Source organism: Engystomops pustulosus, chromosome 4 (assembly GCF_040894005.1).
Source record: "Engystomops pustulosus chromosome 4, aEngPut4.maternal, whole genome shotgun sequence".
Lineage (NCBI taxonomy): Eukaryota > Metazoa > Chordata > Amphibia > Anura > Leptodactylidae > Engystomops > Engystomops pustulosus.
The window spans coordinates 2,387,683-2,409,598 of NC_092414.1; the positions used below are offsets into that span (position 1 = coordinate 2,387,683).

General features: G+C 49.3%; 1 protein-coding gene across 11 annotated transcripts in view; it reads left to right on the forward strand.

The window, feature by feature from the left end:
- LOC140125902 (epidermal growth factor receptor kinase substrate 8-like) overlaps nt 1-21,916 on the forward strand; it is a 110,581-nt gene that overhangs the window by 39,056 nt on the left and 49,609 nt on the right. For 9 of the 11 annotated variants that reach the window (XM_072144789.1, XM_072144791.1, XM_072144792.1 and 6 more), the window contains 8 exons: nt 46-113; nt 302-463; nt 1,673-1,822; nt 4,108-4,190; nt 6,674-6,795; nt 18,436-18,509; nt 18,713-18,833; nt 20,930-21,018. In XM_072144789.1, coding sequence (XP_072000890.1) covers nt 46-113; nt 302-463; nt 1,673-1,822; nt 4,108-4,190; nt 6,674-6,795; nt 18,436-18,509; nt 18,713-18,833; nt 20,930-21,018 — 869 coding nt within the window. The remainder of the gene's footprint in view (nt 1-45; nt 114-301; nt 464-1,672; nt 1,823-4,107; nt 4,191-6,673; nt 6,796-18,435; nt 18,510-18,712; nt 18,834-20,929; nt 21,019-21,916) is intronic. The other 2 variants (XM_072144797.1, XM_072144799.1) reach the window with 2 other exon arrangements.

The window sequence follows — 21,916 nt, forward strand, 5'->3', positions numbered from 1 at the left end:
ATACCAGTGGCAGTACCCTCCAACCTTGTGAATGTCTCTTCACAGAGCAAAGAAAGAGCTACGCCCGGGACAGCGTCAGCGTGGTGTCGGAGACCTCCCAGTATCATGTTGAGGTAAAGTCTAGTCCTTCTCTCTGGTGATGTGGACAGTGGTGGTGTAGGGACCGGTGTTTATATTGGGGTAAATCCGTCTGTAGTCTCTCAGTTATTTAGTTTGTGCCTGTAAACTAGCAAAATTTCCTAAATCTTTCCACTCCTCATGGCCTGTTGACATGTGAACCTGCTCCTACAATGTACTGCAGCACCTCACTACGTTCATCATGGATCGTAAGGACGCAGTGCTCACCGTAGACGATGGAATCCGCAAGTTAAAGTTACTGGATGCAAAGGGAAAAGTGTGGACACAGGACATGCACCTCCAAGTGGATGACAAAGCAGTTAGTCTGTATGATATAGAGACCAAGGTAACGTCCCATGTATGATACGGGAGAGCTCCCATGGGGAGTCCAAGCCTAGTGAGTAATGTTGGGCTTGGCGCTGGGCTCTGCGTATATCTAGAAGTCCTGATTGAGTGTTGGTGGTTGGAGCTTTGGCATGGCGGACATGGTCTTTGAATAATGATGCTAGTCGATGCCCTGAGTGATGTTGGTCATAGCTCTAAACATTGGGGACATGGCCCTGGGATGGTGATGCTAGTTGAAGCCCTTAGTAATGCTGGTCCTGGCCCCAGGATGGAGATGTTTGTCGAAGCCCTGAGTAAGTGATGTTGGTCATAGCTGGTGATATCGAGGCCTTGAATGGTAATGTTGGTAGCTCTGGGCACAATGATGTTGGTTGACACCTCGTGGATGGTGATGGCCCCAGGATGGAGAGGTTTGTCGAAGCCCTGAGTGATGTTGGTCATAGCTGGTGATATCAAGGCCTTGAATGGTAATGTTGGTAGCTCTGGGCACTGTGATGTTGGTTGAGGCCTTGTGGATGGTGATGTTTGTCGAAGCCCTGAGTAAGTGATGTTGGTCATAGCTGGTGGTATCGAGACCTTGAGCTGGTAATGTTGGTAGCTCTGGGCACAATGATGTTGGTTGAGGCCTCGTGGATGGTGATGGCCCCAGGATGGAGATGTTTGTCAAAGCCCTGAGTGATGTTGGTCATAGCTGGTGGTATCGAGGCCTTGACCTGGTAATGTTGGTAGCTCTGGGCACAATGATGTTGGTTGAGGCCTTGTGGATGGTGATGGCCCCAGGATGGAGATGTTTGTCGAAGCCCTGAGAGATGTTGGTTGAGGCCTCGTGGAGCTGATTGTATAATATTTACAGATGTTGAGACTTTAATGCAGCAGATTATGCGCTGGTAGGACATGGTGATTTTTATCTTCTCAATGTTTGATGGTCACTTTATACTTTTGGTGATCCCTTAACTGGAAATGAATTGAAGACCATTGTTGGTGGTCATGGACATCTTCACAATCTAGTCTTCGGCTTCCTCTTCTCCTTTAACATGAGAGCTGTGGGTGAAGTAGAAGGTTTGTAGGACCCAGCAACCCTAAGTGGGAAGAGGGTGGTTGTGTGCATGAGGGCCCCCCTTGGTTGGCGGTTGTCCATGCATGCTGATCCTCTCACCATAGGTTGCAGTGTACAGAGCGGCACAATGTTTGTCCTTTCGTTTCTGCACAGACTGAATTAGAGCATTTCCCAGTCAGCAGCATCCAGCTCTGTAAAGCTGTGATGAACACTTGCAGATACGACTCCATTCTGGCCCTTGTGTGCAAAGAGCCAACGCAGAGTAAAGCTGATCTGCACCTCTTCCAGTGTGATGAGGTCAAGGTAAGGCCAGACGTGTGCCCCCACCCCGTGCTCCCACCCTCTGTCCTGCACGGTGTTCCAGTGTGTGTGGAGGTGGCATGGACTCGCTGCATGCTATGTGGGGGGCTGTTGTGTCAATGGCTGTCATGCTTCAGGTCATGGGGCAACCACTAAGCCCACCATGGCCTGGAGGAACATCCACCTCCTGAACTCTGGGGAGAAGTCGCTTCATGAGAAGAATTGGAAACAGGAAAGGGTCATGGAGGATTCCAGAAACATCCTCTCCATTACAGAGACTCATTGTGACCCCCTCACACATAACATCCTCCCCCTACAGTATACAACATGGACCCGACCACCGCACAAACAATGGCGCCAAGAGGTGGAGAGACCAACGGGAGAACTGATGGAGAGGACCTCACCACAGCGTCTACATAATGACCTCACCCCTCTATAGTGACCTGCACCCCCTCTTCTCACCCCTCTATAGTGACCTGCACCCCCTCTTCTCACCCCTCTATAGCGTCTACATAATGACCTGCACCCCCCTTCTCACCCCTCTATAGTGACCTGCACCCCCTCTTCTCACCCCTCTATAGTGACCTGCACCCCCTCTTCTCACCCCTCTATAGTGACCTGCACCCCCTCTTCTCACCCCTCTATAGCGTCTACATAATGACCTGCACCCCCCATTCTCACCCCTCTATAGTGACCTGCACCCCCTCGTCTCACCCCTCTATAGTGACCTGCACCCCCCCTTCTCACCCCTCTATAGTGACCTGCACCCCCCCTTCTCACCCCTCTATAGTGACCTGCATCCCCTCTTTTCACCCCTCTATAGTGACCTGCACCCCCTCTTCTCACCCCTCTACTGCGTCTACATAATGACCTGCACCCCCTCTTCTCACCCCTCTACTGCGTCTACATAATGACCTGCACCCCCTCTTCTCACCCCTCTATAGTGACCTGCACCCCCTCTTCTCACCCCTCTATCGTGACCTGCACCCCCTCTTCTCACCCCTCTATAGCGTCTACATAATGACATGCACCCCCTCTTCTCACCCCTCTATAGTGACCTGCACCCCCTCTTCTCGCCCCTCTATAGTGACCTGCACCCCCCCTTCTCACCCCTCTATAGTGACCTGCACCCCCCCTTCTCACCCCTCTATAGTGACCTGCACCCCCTCTTCTCACCCCTCTATAGTGACCTGCACCCCCTCTTCTCACCCCTCTATAGTGTCTACATAGTGACCTGCACCCCCTCTTCTCACCCCTCTATAGCGTCTACATAATGACCTGCACCCCCTCTTCTCGCCCCTCTATAGTGACCTGCACCCCCTCTTCTCACCCCTATATAGTGACCTGCACCCCCTCTTCTCACCCCTCTATAGTGACCTGCACCCCCCCTTCTCACCCCTCTATAGTGACCTGCACCCCCTCTTCTCACCCCTCTATAGTGACCTGCACCCCCTCTTCTCACCCCTCTATAGTGACCTGCACCCCCTCTTCTCACCCCTCTATAGTGTTTACATAATGACCTGCACCCCCTCTTTGCACCCCTCTACTGCGTCTACATAATGACCTGCACCCCCTCTTCTCACCCCTCTATAGTGACCTGCACCCCCTCTTCTCACCCCTCTATAGTGTCTACATAGTGACCTGCACCCCCTCTTCTCACCCCTCTATAGCGTCTACATAGTGACCTGCACCCCCTCTTCTCACCTCTCTATAGTGACTACATAATGACCTGCACCCCCTCTTCTCACCCCTCTATAGTGACCTGCACCCCCTCTTCTCACCTCTCTATAGCAGCTACATAATGACCTGCACCCCCTCTTCTCACCCCTCTATAGTGACCTGCACCCCCTCTTCTCACCCCTCTATAGCGTCTACATAATGACCTGAACCCCCTCTTCTCACCCCTCTATAGTGACCTGCACCCCCTCTTCTCACCCCTCTATAGTGACCTGCACCCCCTCTTCTCACCCCTCTATAGTGACCTGCACCCCCTCTTCTCACCCCTCTATAGTGACCTGCACCCCCTCTTCTCACCCCTCTATAGTGACCTGCACCCCCTCTTCTCACCCCTCTATAGTGACCTGCACCCCCTCTTCTCACCCCTCTATAGTGACCTGCACCCCCTCTTCTCACCCCTTTATAGTGACCTGCACCCCCTCTTCTCACCCCTCTATAGTGACCTGCACCCCCTCTTCTGACCTCTATAGTGTTGTGCAGTGGGGTGTATTGGGGTTCTGGACGTGTGGTTGTGGGGGGCTCCTGTCTCATTGTGCTTGTGCTCCCCTCAGGCTTCCACCATCCATCAAGACATTTACAGCTCAATGATTGACGGAAGAGGAGGAAAACCCCGGACACGACCGGAAACACTGAGGTAACCCCAGCCCCCCCTTATTGTGCCCCTAGGTGTGGGGTACATGTCTCAGATACACAGGGGGGCCCCTAGGTATGGGGTACATGTCTCAGATACACAGGGGGGCCCCTAGGTGTGGGGTACATGTCTCAGATACACAGGGGGCCCCTAGGTGTGGGGTACATGTCTCAGATACACAGGGGGGCCCCTAGGTGTGGGGTACATGTCTCAGATACACAGGGGGGGCCCTAGGTGTGGGGTACATGTCTCAGATACACAGGGGGGGCCCCCTAGGTGTGGGGTACATGTCTCAGATACACAGGGGGGCCCCCTAGGTGTGGGGTACATGTCTCAGATACACAGGGGGACCCTAGGTGTGGGGTACATGTCTCACATACACAGGGGGACCCTAGGTGTGGGGTACATGTCTCAGATACACAGGGGGGGCCCCCTAGGTGTGGGGTACATGTCTCAGATGGTACAGGGGGGGCCCTAGGTGTGAGGTACATGTCTCAGATACACAGGGGGGCCCCTAGGTATGGGGTACATGTCTCAGATACACAGGGGGGCCCCCTAGGTGTGGGGTACATGTCTCAGATACACAGGGGGCCCCCTAGGTGTGGGGTACATGTCTCAGATACACAGGGGGTGCCCCTAGGTGTGGGGTACATGTCTCAGATACACAGGGGGGCCCCTAGGTGTGGGGTACATGTCTCAGATACACAGGGGGGCCCCCTAGGTGTGGGGTACATGTCTCAGATACACAGGGGGGCCCCCTAGGTGTGGGGTACATGTCTCAGATACACAGGGGGGCCCCTAGGTATGGGGTACATGTCTCAGATACACAGGGGGGCCCCCTAGGTGTGGGGTACATGTCTCAGATACACAGGGGGCCCCCTAGGTGTGGGGTACATGTCTCAGATACACAGGGGGGCCCCCTAGGTGTGGGGTACATGTCTCAGATACACAGGGGGGCCCCTAGGTGTGGGGTACATGTCTCAGATACACAGGGGGGGCCCCTAGGTGTGGGGTACATGTCTCAGATACACAGGGGGGGCCCCTAGGTGTGGGGTACATGTCTCAGATACACAGGGGGGCCCCTAGGTGTGGGGTACATGTCTCAGATACACAGGGGGGCCCCCTAGGTGTGGGGTACATGTCTCAGATACACAGGGGGGCCCCCTAGGTGTGGGGTACATGTCTCAGATACACAGGGGGGGCCCCTAGGTGTGGGGTACATGTCTCAGATACACAGGGGGGGCCCCTAGGTGTGGGGTACATGTCTCAGATACACAGGGGGGCCCCTAGGTGTGGGGTACATGTCTCAGATACACAGGGGGCCCCCTAGGTGTGGGGTACATGTCTCAGATACACAGGGGGGCCGCCTAGGTGTGGGGTACATGTCTCAGATACACAGGGGGGGCCCCTAGGTGTGGGGTACATGTCTCAGATACACAGGGGGGGCCCCTAGGTATGGGGTACATGTCTCAGATACACAGGGGGGCCCCCTAGGTGTGGGGTACATGTCTCAGATACACAGGGGGGCCCCCTAGGTGTGGGTTACATGTCTCAGATACACAGGGGGGCCCCCTAGGTGTGGGGTACATGTCTCAGATACACAGGGGGCCCCCTAGGTGTGGGGTACATGTCTCAGATACACAGGGGGGGGCCCCTAGGTGTGGGGTACATGTCTCAGATACACAGGGGGCCCCCTAGGTGTGGGGTACATGTCTCAGATACACAGGGGGGCCCTAGGTGTGGGGTACATGTCTCAGATACACAGGGGGCCCCCTAGGTGTGGGGTACATGTCTCAGATACACAGGGGGGCCCTAGGTATGGGGTACATGTCTCAGATACACAGGGGGCCTCTAGGTGTGGGGTACATGTCTCAGATACACAGGGGGGCCCCTAGGTGTGGGGTACATGTCGCAGATACACAGGGGGCCTCTAGGTGTGGGGTACATGTCTCAGATGTTACAAGGGCGCCCCCTAGGTGTGGGGTACATGTCTCAGATACACAGGGGGGCCCCTAGGTGTGGGGTACATGTCTCAGATGTTACAAGGGCGCCCCCTAGGTGTGGGGTACATGTCTCAGATACACAGGGGGGCCCCTAGGTGTGGGGTACATGTCTCAGATACACAGGGGGCCCCTAGGTGTGGGGTACATGTCTCAGATACACAGGGGGCCTCTAGGTGTGGGGTACATGTCTCAGATACACAGGGGGGCCCCCTAGGTGTGGGGTACATGTCTCAGATGTTACAAGGGCGCCCCCTAGGTGTGGGGTACATGTCTCAGATACACAGGGGGGGCCCCTAGGTGTGGGGTACATGTCTCAGATACACAGGGGGGCCCCTAGGTGTGGGGTACATGTCTCAGATGTTACAAGGGCGCCCCCTAGGTGTGGGGTACATGTCTCGTTTGTTACAAGGGCGCCCCCTAGGTGTGGGGTACAGGGGTAGGTGAGGGCTATTACCCCCTGTAATGACATTTATTCTATCATAGGGAAATCAACACAAGTGACAGCAGGGTCCCCCCACCTCCGCAGGCTCCAGCCCCCCAACTCCCGGGCACTCAGGTGGATGCGCGAAGCCGCGTGGCAGCCTGGGCCGCAGAGTATGGCGACTGTAAGTGTATGGGGGGGGGGGGGGGTAATATAATGTATGTGTGTAGTGTATGGGGGGGCAGTAATATAATGTATGTGTGTAGTGTATGGGGGGGGGTAATATAATGTATGTGTGTAGTGTGTGGGGGGAGTAATATAATGTATGTGTGTAGTGTATGGGGGGAGTAATATAATGTATGTGTGTAGTGTATGGGGGGGTAGTAATATAATGTATGTGTGTAGTGTATGGGGGGGTAGTAATATAATGTATGTGTGTAGTGTATGGGGGGGGGGTAATATAATGTATGTGTGTAGTGTATGGGGGGGCAGTAATATAATGTATGTGTGTAGTGTATGGGGGCAGTAATATAATGTATGTGTGTAGTGTATGGGGGCAGTAATATAATGTATGTGTGTAGTGTATGGGGGGCAGTAATATAATGTATGTGTGTAGTGTATGGAGGGCAGTAATATAATGTATGTGTGTAGTGTATGGAGGGCAGTAATATAATGTATGTGTGTAGTGTATGGGGGGGTAGTAATATAATGTATGTGTGTAGTGTATGGGGGGGAGTAATATAATGTATGTGTGTAGTGTATGGGGGGGTAGTAATATAATGTATGTGTGTAGTGTATGGGGGGGTAATATAATGTATGTGTGTAGTGTATGGGGGCAGTAATATAATGTATGTGTGTAGTGTATGGGGGGGGTAATATAATGTATGTGTGTAGTGTATGGGGGGGGTAATATAATGTATGTGTGTAGTGTATGGGGGCAGTAATATAATGTATGTGTGTAGTGTATGGGGGGGTAGTAATATAATGTATGTGTGTAGTGTATGGGGGGGGGGGAAATATAATGTATGTGTGTAGTGTATGGGGGGGTAGTAATATAATGTATGTGTGTAGTGTATGGGGGGGGGGGAAATATAATGTATGTGTGTAGTGTATGGGGGGGGGGAAATATAATGTATGTGTGTAGTGTATGGGGGGGGGAAATATAATGTATGTGTGTAGTGTATGGGGGGGGCAGTAATATAATGTATGTGTGTAGTGTATGGGGGGGTAGTAATATAATGTATGTGTGTAGTGTATGGGGGGGGCAGTAATATAATGTATGTGTGTAGTGTATGGGGGGGTAGTAATATAATGTATGTGTGTAGTGTATGGGGGCAGTAATATAATGTATGTGTGTAGTGTATGGGGGGGCAGTAATATAATGTATGTGTGTAGTGTATGGGGGGGTAGTAATATAATGTATGTGTGTAGTGTATGGGGGGCAGTAATATAATGTATGTGTGTAGTGTATGGGGGGGGGCAGTAATATAATGTATGTGTGTAGTGTATGGGGGGAGTAATATAATGTATGTGTGTAGTGTATGGGGGGAGTAATATAATGTATGTGTGTAGTGTATGGGGGGGAGTAATATAATGTATGTGTGTAGTGTATGGGGGGGAGTAATATAATGTATGTGTGTAGTGTATGGGGGGGTAGTAATATAATGTATGTGTGTAGTGTATGGGGGGGTAGTAATATAATGTATGTGTGTAGTGTATGGGGGGGCAGTAATATAATGTATGTGTGTAGTGTATGGGGGGGGCAGTAATATAATGTATGTGTGTAGTGTATGGGGGGAGTAATATAATGTATGTGTGTAGTGTATGGGGGGAGTAATATAATGTATGTGTGTAGTGTATGGGGGGGAGTAATATAATTTATGTGTGTAGTGTATGGGGGGGAGTAATATAATGTATGTGTGTAGTGTATGGGGCGCAGTAATATAATGTATGTGTGTAGTGTATGGGGGTCAGTAATATAATGTATGTGTGTAGTGTATGGGGGGCAGTAATATAATGTATGTGTGTAGTGTATGGGGGGGTAATATAATGTATGTGTGTAGTGTATGGGGGGGTAGTAATATAATGTATGTGTGTAGTGTATGGGGGCAGTAATATAATGTATGTGTGTAGTGTATGGGGGGGGGAATATAATGTATGTGTGTAGTGTATGGGGGGGGGAATATAATGTATGTGTGTAGTGTATGGGGGGTAATATAATGTATGCGTGTAGTGTATGGGGGGGTAATATAATGTATGTGTGTAGTGTATGGGGGGGTAGTAATATAATGTATGTGTGTAGTGTATGGGGGGGTAGTAATATAATGTATGTGTGTAGTGTATGGGGGGTAGTAATATAATGTATGTGTGTAGTGTATGGGGGGGTAGTAATATAATGTATGTGTGTAGTGTATGGGGGGCAGTAATATAATGTATGTGTGTAGTGTATGGGGGGAGTAATATAATGTATGTGTGTAGTGTATGGGGGGCAGTAATATAATGTATGTGTGTAGTGTATGGGGGGCAGTAATATAATGTATGTGTGTAGTGTATGGGGGGAGTAATATAATGTATGTGTGTAGTGTATGGGGGGCAGTAATATAATGTATGTGTGTAGTGTATGGGGGGGGTAGTAATATAATGTATGTGTGTAGTGTATGGGGGGAGTAATATAATGTATGTGTGTAGTGTATGGGGGGGTAGTAATATAATGTATGTGTGTAGTGTATGGGGGGAGTAATATAATGTATGTGTGTAGTGTATGGGGGGAGTAATATAATGTATGTGTGTAGTGTATGGGGGGAGTAATATAATGTATGTGTGTAGTGTATGGGGGGGTAGTAATAGAATGTATGTGTGTAGTGTATGGGGGGGAGTAATATAATGTATGTGTGTAGTGTATGGGGGGGTAGTAATATAATGTATGTGTGTAGTGTATGGGGGGGAGTAATATAATGTATGTGTGTAGTGTATGGGGGGGGTAGTAATATAATGTATGTGTGTAGTGTATGGGGGGAGTAATATAATGTATGTGTGTAGTGTATGGGGGGAGTAATATAATGTATGTGTGTAGTGTATGGGGGGAGTAATATAATGTATGTGTGTAGTGTATGGGGGGGTAGTAATATAATGTATGTGTGTAGTGTATGGGGGGAGTAATATAATGTATGTGTGTAGTGTATGGGGGGCAGTAATATAATGTATGTGTGTAGTGTATGGGGGCAGTAATATAATGTATGTGTGTAGTGTATGGGGGGAGTAATATAATGTATGTGTGTAGTGTATGGGGGGGAGTAATATAATGTATGTGTGTAGTGTATGGGGGGGGAGTAATATAATGTATGTGTGTAGTGTATGGGGGGCAGTAATATAATGTATGTGTGTAGTGTATGGGGGGGGAGTAATATAATGTATGTGTGTAGTGTGTGGGGGGCAGTGTGTATGTATGTGTGTAGCGTGTGGGGGGGCAGTGTGTATGTATGTGTGTAGTGTATGGGGGGGAGTAATATAATGTATGTGTGTAGTGTGTGGGGGGCAGTGTGTATGTGTGTAGTGTATGGGGGGCAGTGTGTATGTGTATAGTGTATGGGGGGCAGCGTGTATGTGTGTAGTGTGTGGGGGGCAGCGTGTAAGTGTGTAGTGTGTGGGGGGCAGCGTGTATGTGTGTAGTGTGTGGGGGGCAGCGTGTAAGTGTATAGTGTGTGAGGGGAAGTGTGTATGTGTGTAGTGTATGGGGGGCAGTGTGTATGTGTATAGTGTATGGGGGGCAGCGTGTATGTGTGTAGTGTGTGGGGGGCAGCGTGTAAGTGTGTAGTGTGTGGGGGGCAGCGTGTATGTGTGTAGTGTGTGGGGGGCAGCGTGTAAGTGTATAGTGTGTGAGGGGAAGTGTGTATGTGTGTAGTGTGTGGGGGGCAGCGTGTATGTGTGTAATGTGTTGGGGTTACAGTTGCCAAAAAAAGTTTTTTCACTAGGACCACATTGTGACTGGGTTTGGATTCAACATAGCAGAAAAAAGTTGTCCTACGTGGACACATAAACCTATTTGTCACGTAAAATTTAACTTTTATTAGTGTATATTAAAAGATGAATATGCTCCGTCCAAAATGTTTAAAAGTTTACAGAGTGTAGATGCTAGAATTTATATTTCGGTTGGGTGGACAGGATTTATCAGGCAGCTTGTGGCCACTATGACCCGCAAGGAGGGGGACTGATATTGGAACAGTCCTCAAATAGGGAGGTATACCCGCTATAACCGCGGTGGGGACGCCCCACGTTAGGTTAGTATTGGGGCCCCACGGTATTTTGCGGTCATTGTCAGTAATCCCTATGAACTGGTCTGAATTAAACTTTTCTGCTGCCAGTAACTCCTATAGATCGGTCTAGATTGGCTCTGCTGCAGTTAAGTAACTAAGTTACTGATATATTGTCTTATAGTTTTCTATCTAGCTATCCACTGCCTCTGAATTAAAAACTGCCTAATAGCCCCCCCGACATGTTTCGCCACATGCCGTGGCGTCCTCAGGGGGATCGGGGCTATAGGCTAATGTGTGGGGGGCAGCGTGTATGTGTGTAGCGTATGGGGGGCAGCGTGTATGTGTGTAGTGTATGGGGGACAGTGTGTATGTATGTGTGTAGTGTATGGGGGGCAGTGTGTATGTATGTATGTGTGTAGTGTATGGGGGGCAGTGTGTATGTATGTGTGTAGTGTATGGGGGGCAGTGTGTATGTGTGTGTGTAGTGTGTGGGGGGCAGCGTGTATGTATGTGTGTAGTGTGTGGGGGGCAGTGTGTATGTATGTGTGTAGTGTGTGGGGGGCAGTGTGTATGTATGTGTGTAGTGTATGGGGGACAGTGTGTATGTATGTGTGCAGTGTATGGGGGACAGTGTGTATGTATGTGTGTAGTGTATGGGGGACAGTGTGTATGTATGTGTGTAGTGTATGGGGGACAGCGTGTATGTGTGTAGTGTGTGGGGGGCAGCGTGTATGTGTGTAGTGTGTGGGGGGCAGCGTGTATGTGTGTAGTGTGTGGGGGGCAGCGTGTATGTGTGTAGTGTGTGGGGGGCAGCGTGTATGTGTGTAGTGTGTGGGGGGCAGCGTGTATGTGTGTAGTGTGTGGGGGGCAGCGTGTATGTGTGTAGTGTGTGGGGGGCAGTGTGTATGTATGTGTGTAGTGTATGGGGGGCAGTGTGTATGTATGTGTGTGTGTAGTGTGTGGGGGGCAGCGTGTATGTGTGTAGTGTGTGGGGGACAGTGTGTATGTGTGTAGTGTATGGGGGGCAGTGTGTATGTATGTATGTATGTATGTGTGTAGCGTGTGGGGGGGCAGTGTGTATGTATGTAGTGTATGGGGGGCAGTGTGTATGTATGTATGTATGTATGTATGTGTGTAGCGTGTGGGGGGGCAGTGTGTATGTATGTATGTGTGTAGCGTGTGGGGGGGCAGTGTGTATGTATGTATGTGTGTAGTGTATGGGGGGGCAGTGTGTATGTATGTGTGTAGTGTATGGGGGACAGCGTGTATGTGTGTAGTGTATGGGGGACAGTGTGTATGTATGTGTGTAGTGTATGGGGGACAGTGTGTATGTATGTGTGTAGTGTATGGGGAGTAATATAATGTATGTGTGTAGTGTATGGGGGGTAGTAATATAATGTATGTGTGTAGTGTATGGGGAGTAGTAATATAATGTATGTGTGTAGTGTATGGGGGGGCAGTAATATAATGTATGTGTGTAGTGTATGGGGGGTAGTAATATAATGTATGTGTGTAGTGTATGGGGGGTAGTAATATAATGTATGTGTGTAGTGTATGGTGGGGGGGTAATATAATGTATGTGTGTAGTGTATGGGGGGGCAGTAATATAATGTATGTGTGTAGTGTATGGGGGGAGTAATATAATGTATGTGTGTAGTATATGGGGGGTAGTAATATAATGTATGTATGTAGTGTATGGGGGGGCAGTAATATAATGTATGTGTGTAGTGTATGGGGGGGCAGTAATATAATGTATGTGTGTAGTGTATGGGGGGAGTAATATAATGTATGTGTGTAGTGTATGGGGGGGTAATATAATGTATGTGTGTAGTATATGGGGGGGTAATATAATGTATGTGTGTAGTGTATGGGGGGGCAGTAATTTAATGTATGTGTGTAGTGTATGGGGGGGGGGTAATATAATGTATGTGTGTAGTGTATGGGGGGGCAGTAATATAATGTATGTGTGTAGTGTATGGGGGGCAGTAATATAATGTATGTGTGTAGTGTATGGGGGGGTAGTAATATAATGTATGTGTGTAGTGTATGGGGGGGTAGTAATATAATGTATGTGTGTAGTGTATGGGGGGAGTAATATAATGTATGTGTGTAGTGTATGGGGGGAGTAATATAATGTATGTGTGTAGTGTATGGGGGGAGTAATATAATGTATGTGTGTAGTGTATGGGGGGGTAATATAATGTATGTGTGTAGTGTATGGGGGGGTAGTAATATAATGTATGTGTGTAGTGTATGGGGGGGTAGTAATATAATGTATGTGTGTAGTATATGGGGGGTAGTAATATAATGTATGTATGTAGTGTATGGGGGGGTAGTAATATAATGTATGTGTGTAGTGTATGGGGGGCAGTAATATAATGTATGTGTGTAGTGTATGGGGGGGCAGTAATATAATGTATGTGTGTAGTGTATGGGGGCAGTAATATAATGTATGTGTGTAGTGTATGGGGGGGTAGTAATATAATGTATGTGTGTAGTGTATGGGGGGCAGTAATATAATAGATGTGTGTAGTGTATGGGGCGCAGTAATATAATGTATGTGTGTAGTGTATGGGGGGGCAGTAATATAATGTATGTGTGTAGTGTGTGGGGGGAGTAATATAATGTATGTGTGTAGTGTATGGGGGGAGTAATATAATGTATGTGTGTAGTGTATGGGGGGGTAGTAATATAATGTATGTGTGTAGTGTATGGGGGGCAGTAATATAATGTATGTGTGTAGTGTATGGGGGGAGTAATATAATGTATGTGTGTAGTGTATGGGGGGCAGTAATATAATGTATGTGTGTAGTGTATGGGGGGCAGTAATATAATGTATGTGTGTAGTGTATGGGGGGAGTAATATAATGTATGTGTGTAGTGTATGGGGGGCAGTAATATAATGTATGTGTGTAGTGTATGGGGGGGGTAGTAATATAATGTATGTGTGTAGTGTATGGGGGGGTAGTAATATAATGTATGTGTGTAGTGTATGGGGGGAGTAATATAATGTATGTGTGTAGTGTATGGGGGGAGTAATATAATGTATGTGTGTAGTGTATGGGGGGAGTAATATAATGTATGTGTGTAGTGTATGGGGGGGTAGTAATATAATGTATGTGTGTAGTGTATGGGGGGGAGTAATATAATGTATGTGTGTAGTGTATGGGGGGGTAGTAATATAATGTATGTGTGTAGTGTATGGGGGGGAGTAATATAATGTATGTGTGTAGTGTATGGGGGGGGTAGTAATATAATGTATGTGTGTAGTGTATGGGGGGAGTAATATAATGTATGTGTGTAGTGTATGGGGGGGTAGTAATATAATGTATGTGTGTAGTGTATGGGGGGAGTAATATAATGTATGTGTGTAGTGTATGGGGGGAGTAATATAATGTATGTGTGTAGTGTATGGGGGGAGTAATATAATGTATGTGTGTAGTGTATGGGGGGGTAGTAATATAATGTATGTGTGTAGTGTATGGGGGGAGTAATATAATGTATGTGTGTAGTGTATGGGGGGCAGTAATATAATGTATGTGTGTAGTGTATGGGGGCAGTAATATAATGTATGTGTGTAGTGTATGGGGGGAGTAATATAATGTATGTGTGTAGTGTATGGGGGGGGAGTAATATAATGTATGTGTGTAGTGTATGGGGGGGGAGTAATATAATGTATGTGTGTAGTGTATGGGGGGCAGTAATATAATGTATGTGTGTAGTGTATGGGGGGGAGTAATATAATGTATGTGTGTAGTGTGTGGGGGGCAGTGTGTATGTATGTGTGTAGCGTGTGGGGGGGCAGTGTGTATGTATGTGTGTAGTGTATGGGGGGGAGTAATATAATGTATGTGTGTAGTGTGTGGGGGGCAGTGTGTATGTGTGTAGTGTATGGGGGGCAGTGTGTATGTGTATAGTGTATGGGGGGCAGCGTGTATGTGTGTAGTGTGTGGGGGGCAGCGTGTAAGTGTGTAGTGTGTGGGGGGCAGCGTGTATGTGTGTAGTGTGTGGGGGGCAGCGTGTAAGTGTATAGTGTGTGAGGGGAAGTGTGTATGTGTGTAGTGTATGGGGGGCAGTGTGTATGTGTATAGTGTATGGGGGGCAGCGTGTATGTGTGTAGTGTGTGGGGGGCAGCGTGTAAGTGTGTAGTGTGTGGGGGGCAGCGTGTATGTGTGTAGTGTGTGGGGGGCAGCGTGTAAGTGTATAGTGTGTGAGGGGAAGTGTGTATGTGTGTAGTGTGTGGGGGGCAGCGTGTATGTGTGTAATGTGTTGGGGTTACAGTTGCCAAAAAAAGTTTTTTCACTAGGACCACATTGTGACTGGGTTTGGATTCAACATAGCAGAAAAAAGTTGTCCTACGTGGACACATAAACCTATTTGTCACGTAAAATTTAACTTTTATTAGTGTATATTAAAAGATGAATATGCTCCGTCCAAAATGTTTAAAAGTTTACAGAGTGTAGATGCTAGAATTTATATTTCGGTTGGGTGGACAGGATTTATCAGGCAGCTTGTGGCCACTATGACCCGCAAGGAGGGGGACTGATATTGGAACAGTCCTCAAATAGGGAGGTATACCCGCTATAACCGCGGTGGGGACGCCCCACGTTAGGTTAGTATTGGGGCCCCACGGTATTTTGCGGTCATTGTCAGTAATCCCTATGAACTGGTCTGAATTAAACTTTTCTGCTGCCAGTAACTCCTATAGATCGGTCTAGATTGGCTCTGCTGCAGTTAAGTAACTAAGTTACTGATATATTGTCTTATAGTTTTCTATCTAGCTATCCACTGCCTCTGAATTAAAAACTGCCTAATAGCCCCCCCGACATGTTTCGCCACATGCCGTGGCGTCCTCAGGGGGATCGGGGCTATAGGCTAATGTGTGGGGGGCAGCGTGTATGTGTGTAGCGTATGGGGGGCAGCGTGTATGTGTGTAGTGTATGGGGGACAGTGTGTATGTATGTGTGTAGTGTATGGGGGGCAGTGTGTATGTATGTATGTGTGTAGTGTATGGGGGGCAGTGTGTATGTATGTGTGTAGTGTATGGGGGGCAGTGTGTATGTGTGTGTGTAGTGTGTGGGGGGCAGCGTGTATGTATGTGTGTAGTGTGTGGGGGGCAGTGTGTATGTATGTGTGTAGTGTGTGGGGGGCAGTGTGTATGTATGTGTGTAGTGTATGGGGGACAGTGTGTATGTATGTGTGCAGTGTATGGGGGACAGTGTGTATGTATGTGTGTAGTGTATGGGGGACAGTGTGTATGTATGTGTGTAGTGTATGGGGGACAGCGTGTATGTGTGTAGTGTGTGGGGGGCAGCGTGTATGTGTGTAGTGTGTGGGGGGCAGCGTGTATGTGTGTAGTGTGTGGGGGGCAGCGTGTATGTGTGTAGTGTGTGGGGGGCAGCGTGTATGTGTGTAGTGTGTGGGGGGCAGCGTGTATGTGTGTAGTGTGTGGGGGGCAGCGTGTATGTGTGTAGTGTGTGGGGGGCAGTGTGTATGTATGTGTGTAGTGTATGGGGGGCAGTGTGTATGTATGTGTGTAGTGTGTGGGGGGCAGCGTGTATGTGTGTAGTGTGTGGGGGACAGTGTGTATGTGTGTAGTGTATGGGGGGCAGTGTGTATGTATGTATGTATGTGTGTAGCGTGTGGGGGGGCAGTGTGTATGTATGTAGTGTATGGGGGGCAGTGTGTATGTATGTATGTATGTGTGTAGCGTGTGGGGGGCAGTGTGTATGTATGTATGTGTGTAGCGTGTGGGGGGGCAGTGTGTATGTATGTATGTGTGTAGTGTATGGGGGGGCAGTGTGTATGTATGTGTGTAGTGTATGGGGGACAGCGTGTATGTGTGTAGTGTATGGGGGACAGTGTGTATGTATGTGTGTAGTGTATGGGGGACAGTGTGTATGTATGTGTGTAGTGTATGGGGGACAGTGTGTATGTATGTGTGTAGTGTATGGGGGACAGTGTGTATGTATGTGTGTAGTGTATGGGGGACAGTGTGTATGTATGTGTGTAGTGTATGGGGGACAGTGTGTATGTATGTGTGTAGTGTATGGGGGACAGTGTGTATGTATGTATGTGTGTAGCGTGTGGGGGGGCAGTGTGTATGTATGTGTGTAGTGTATGGGGGACAGTGTGTATGTATGTGTGCAGTGTATGGGGGACAGTGTGTATGTATGTGTGTAGTGTATGGGGGACAGTGTGTATGTATGTGTGTAGTGTATGGGGGACAGCGTGTATGTGTGTAGTGTATGGGGGACAGTGTGTATGTATGTGTGTAGTGTATGGGGGGCAGTGTGTATGTATGTGTGTAGTGTATGGGGGGCAGTGTGTATGTATGTGTGTAGTGTATGGGGGACAGTGTGTATGTATGTGTGTAGTGTATGGGGGACAGTGTGTATGTATGTGTGTAGTGTATGGGGGACAGTGTGTATGTATGTATGTGTGTAGCGTGTGGGGGGGCAGTGTGTATGTATGTGTGTAGCGTGTGGGGGGGCAGTGTGTATGTATGTGTGTAGTGTATGGGGGACAGTGTGTATGTATGTGTGTAGTGTATGGGGGACAGTGTGTATGTATGTGTGCAGTGTATGGGGGACAGTGTGTATGTATGTGTGTAGTGTATGGGGGACAGCGTGTATGTGTGTAGTGTGTGGGGGGCAGCGTGTATGTGTGTAGTGTGTGGGGGGCAGCGTGTATGTGTGTAGTGTGTGGGGGGCAGCGTGTATGTGTGTAGTGTGTGGGGGGCAGCGTGTATGTGTGTAGTGTGTGGGGGGCAGTGTGTATGTATGTGTGTAGTGTGTGGGGGGCAGTGTGTATGTATGTGTGTGTGTAGTGTGTGGGGGGCAGCGTGTATGTGTGTAGTGTGTGTAGTGTGTGGGGGGCAGCGTGTATGTGTGTAGTGTGTGGGGGACAGTGTGTATGTATGTATGTGTGTAGCGTGTGGGGGGGCAGTGTGTATGTATGTGTGTAGTGTATGGGGGACAGTGTGTATGTATGTGTGTGGAGGCCAGCGTGTATGTGTGTAGTGTGTGGGGGGCAGTGTGTATGTGTGTAGCGTATGGGGGGCAGTGTGTATGTGTGTAGCGTATGGGGGGCAGTGTGTATGTGTGTAGCGTATGGGGGGCAGTGTGTATGTGTGTAGTGTGTGGGGGGCAGCGTGTATGTGTGTAGTGTGTGGGGGGCAGCGTGTATGTGTGTAGTGTGTGGGGGGCAGCGTGTATGTGTGTAGCGTATGGGGGGCAGCGTGTATGTGTGTAGTGTGTGGGGGGCAGCGTGTATGTGTGTAGTGTATGGGGGGCAGTGTGTATGTATGTGTGTAGTGTATGGGGGACAGTGTGTATGTATGTGTGCAGTGTATGGGGGGCAGTGTGTATGTCTGTAGCGTATGGGGGGCAGTGTGTATGTGTGTAGCGTGTGGGGGGCAGCGTGTATGTGTGTAGCGTATGGGGGGCAGTGTGTATGTGTGTAGTGTGTGGGGGGAGATGCTTGTTGTCGCTGTGTTTTCTTATTTGTGAGGTTTTTGTGCCGCCATCTTGTTTCCGCATTTCGCAGTAATTTAGTTTTGTGTGATGCAGATGACCGCTACCTGCAGACCCCCGATGTGGTGGAGACCCCGCAGATGGCCGAAGCGAGGATAGACAGGGATGTGGTAAGTGCTCACCTTTCATGTGGATGAAAATCTTGTAGGGGCTTCCCACTGTCCGCAGGATTAGGCCCCCCCTGCTGATCGTGGGGGTCTCCGTGATGTGGGGTAATGGAGCCTCTCCGCTTGCTGTCAATGAATGTGACATCAGACAGTGGGAGACAAATACTTCTCAGGATCCGACCTTCTTTCTGTCTCTTGTTTTGCAGCAAATTCTTAACCACATCCTCGACGACATTGAGTTCTTTATTATGAAACTTCAGAAGGCGGCGGAGGCCTTCACCGAGCTCTCCAAGAGGAAAAAGTCCAAAAAGAAAAAGGGTCCCGGAGGTAAGAACATTGAGGTGCCATGAGGTGTGATCATGGGGTAAGGACATTGAGGTGCCATGGGGTGTGATCATGGGGTAAGGACATTGAGGTGCCATGAGGTATGATCATGGGGTAAGGACATTGAGGTGCCATGGGGTGTGATCGTGGGGTAAGGACATTGAGGTGCCATGAGGTGTGATCATGGGGTAAGGACATTGAGGTGCCATGGGGTGTGATCATGGGGTAAGGACATTGAGGTGCCATGAGGTATGATCATGGGGTAAGGACATTGAGGTGCCATGGGGTGTGATCATGGAGGTAAGGACATTGAGGTGCCATGGGGTGTGATCATGGGGTAAGGACATTGAGGTGCCATGAGGTGTGATCATGGGGTAAGGACATTGAGGTGCCATGGGGTGTGATCATGGGGTAAGGACATTGAGGTGCCATGAGGTATGATCATGGGGTAAGGACATTGAGGTGCCATGAGGTGTGATCATGGAGGTAAGGACATTGAGGTGCCATGGGGTGTGATCATGGGGTAAGGACATTGAGGTGCCATGGGGTGTGATCATGGAGGTAAGGACATTGAGGTGCCATGGGGTGTGATCATGGGGTAAGGACATTGAGGTACCATGGGGTGTGATCATGGGGTAAGGACATTGAGGTGCCATGGGGTGTGATCATGGAGGTAAGGACATTGAGGTGCCATGGGGTGTGATCATGGGGTAAGGACATTGAGGTGCCATGAGGTATGAGCATGGGGTAAGAACATTGAGGTGCCATGAGGTGTGATCATGGGGTAAGGACATTGAGGTGCCATGAGGTGTGATCATGGGGTAAGGACATTGAGGTGCCATGAGGTGTGATCATGGGGTAAGGACATTGAGGTGCCATGGGGTGTGATCATGGAGGTAAGGACATTGAGGTGCCATGGGGTGTGATCATGGGGTAAGGACATTGAGGTGCCATGAGGTGTGATCATGGGGTAAGGACATTGAGGTACCATGAGGTGTGATCATGGGGTAAGGGCATTGAGGTACCATGAGGTGTGATCATGGGGTAAGGACATTGAGGTGCCATGAGGTGTGATCATGGGGTAAGGACATTGAGGTACCATGGGGTGTGATCATGGGGTAAGGACATTGAGGTGCCATGGGGTGTGATCATGGGGTAAGGACATTGAGGTGCCATGGGGTGTGATCATGGGGTAAGGACATTGAGGTGCCATGGGGTGTGATCATGGGGTAAGGACATTGAGGTGCCATGGGGTGTGATCATGGGGTAAGGACATTGAGGTGCCATGAGGTGTGATCATGGGGTAAGGACATTGAGGTACCATGGGGTGTGATCATGGGGTAAGGACATTGAGGTGCCATGGGGTGTGATCATGGGGTAAGGACATTGAGGTGCCATGAGGTGTGATCATGGGGTAAGGACATTGAGGTGCCATGAGGTGTGATCATGGGGTAAGGACATTGAGGTGCCATGGGGTGTGATCATGGGGTAAGGACATTGAGGTGCCATGAGGTGTGATCATGGGGTAAGGACATTGAGGTACCATGAGGTGTGATCATGGGGTAAGGACATTGAGGTACCATGAGGTGTGATCATGGGGTAAGGACATTGAGGTGCCATGAGGTGTGATCATGGGGTAAGGACATTGAGGTACCATGGGGTGTGATCATGGGGTAAGGACATTGAGGTGCCATGGGGTGTGATCATGGGGTAAGGACATTGAGGTGCCATGAGGTATGAGCATGGGGTAAGGACATTGAGGTGCCATGAGGTATGAGCATGGGGTAAGGACATTGAGGTGCCATGGGTGGGGTGTGATCATGGGGTAAGGACATTGAGGTACCATGAGGTGTGATCATGGGGTAAGGACATTGAGGTACCATGGGGTGTGATCATGGGGTAAGGACATTGAGGTGCCATGGGGTGTGATCATGGGGTAAGGACATTGAGGTGCCATGAGGTGTGATCATGGGGTAAGGACATTGAGGTGCCATGGGGTGTGATCATGGGGTAAGGACATTGAGGTGCCATGAGGTGTGATCATGGGGTAAGGACATTGAGGTGCCATGAGGTATGAGGTTCCGTCTCCTGTGTTGCAGAGGGGGTTCTCACTCTCCGGGCGAAGCCTCCGCCTCAGGAAGAATTTGTGGACACTTTTCAGAAGTTTAAACTCGGCTTCAACCTCCTGGTGAGACCCTCCCCCCCTGTATATTATATGGAGGGTGACTTACAGTCCCTGTGGTAGGTCCCTGCCTCCCCCCCCTGTATATTATATGGAGGGTGACTTACAGTCCCTGTGGTAGGTCCCTGCCTCCCCCCCCTGTATATTATATGGAGGGTGACTTACAGTCCCTGTGGTAGGTCCCTGCCTCCCCCCCTGTATATTATATGGAGGGTGACTTACAGTCCCTGTGGTAGGTCCCTGCCCCCCCCCCGACATTTCACTGTATATTATATGGAGGGTGACTTACAGTCCCTGTGGTAGGTCCCTGCCTTCCCCCCTGTATATTATATGGAGGGTGATTACAGTCCCTGTGGTAGGTCCCTGCCTCCCCCCTGTATATTATATGGAGGGTGACTTACAGTCCTTGTGGTAGGTCCCTGCCTCCCCCCTGTATATTATATGGAGGGTGACTTACAGTCCTTGTGGTAGGTCCCTGCCCCCCCCCCAGCATTACACTGTATATTATATGGAGGGTGACTTACAGTCCATGTGGTAGGTCCCTGCCTCCCCCCTGTATATTATATGGAGGGTGACTTACAGTCCCTGTGGTAGGTCCCTGCCTCCCCCCTGTATATTATATGGAGGGTGACTTACAGTCCTTGTGGTAGGTCCCTGCCTCCCCCCTGTATATTATATGGAGGGTGACTTACAGTCCCTGTGGTAGGTCCCTGCCCCCCCCCCCCCAGCATTACACTGTATATTATATGGAGGGTGACTTACAGTCCATGTGGTAGGTCCCTGCCTCCCCCCTGTATATTATATGGAGGGTGACTTACAGTCCCTGTGGTAGGTCCCTGCCCCCCCCGACATTTCACTGTATATTATATGGAGAATGACTTGCAGTCCCTGTGGTAGGTCCCTG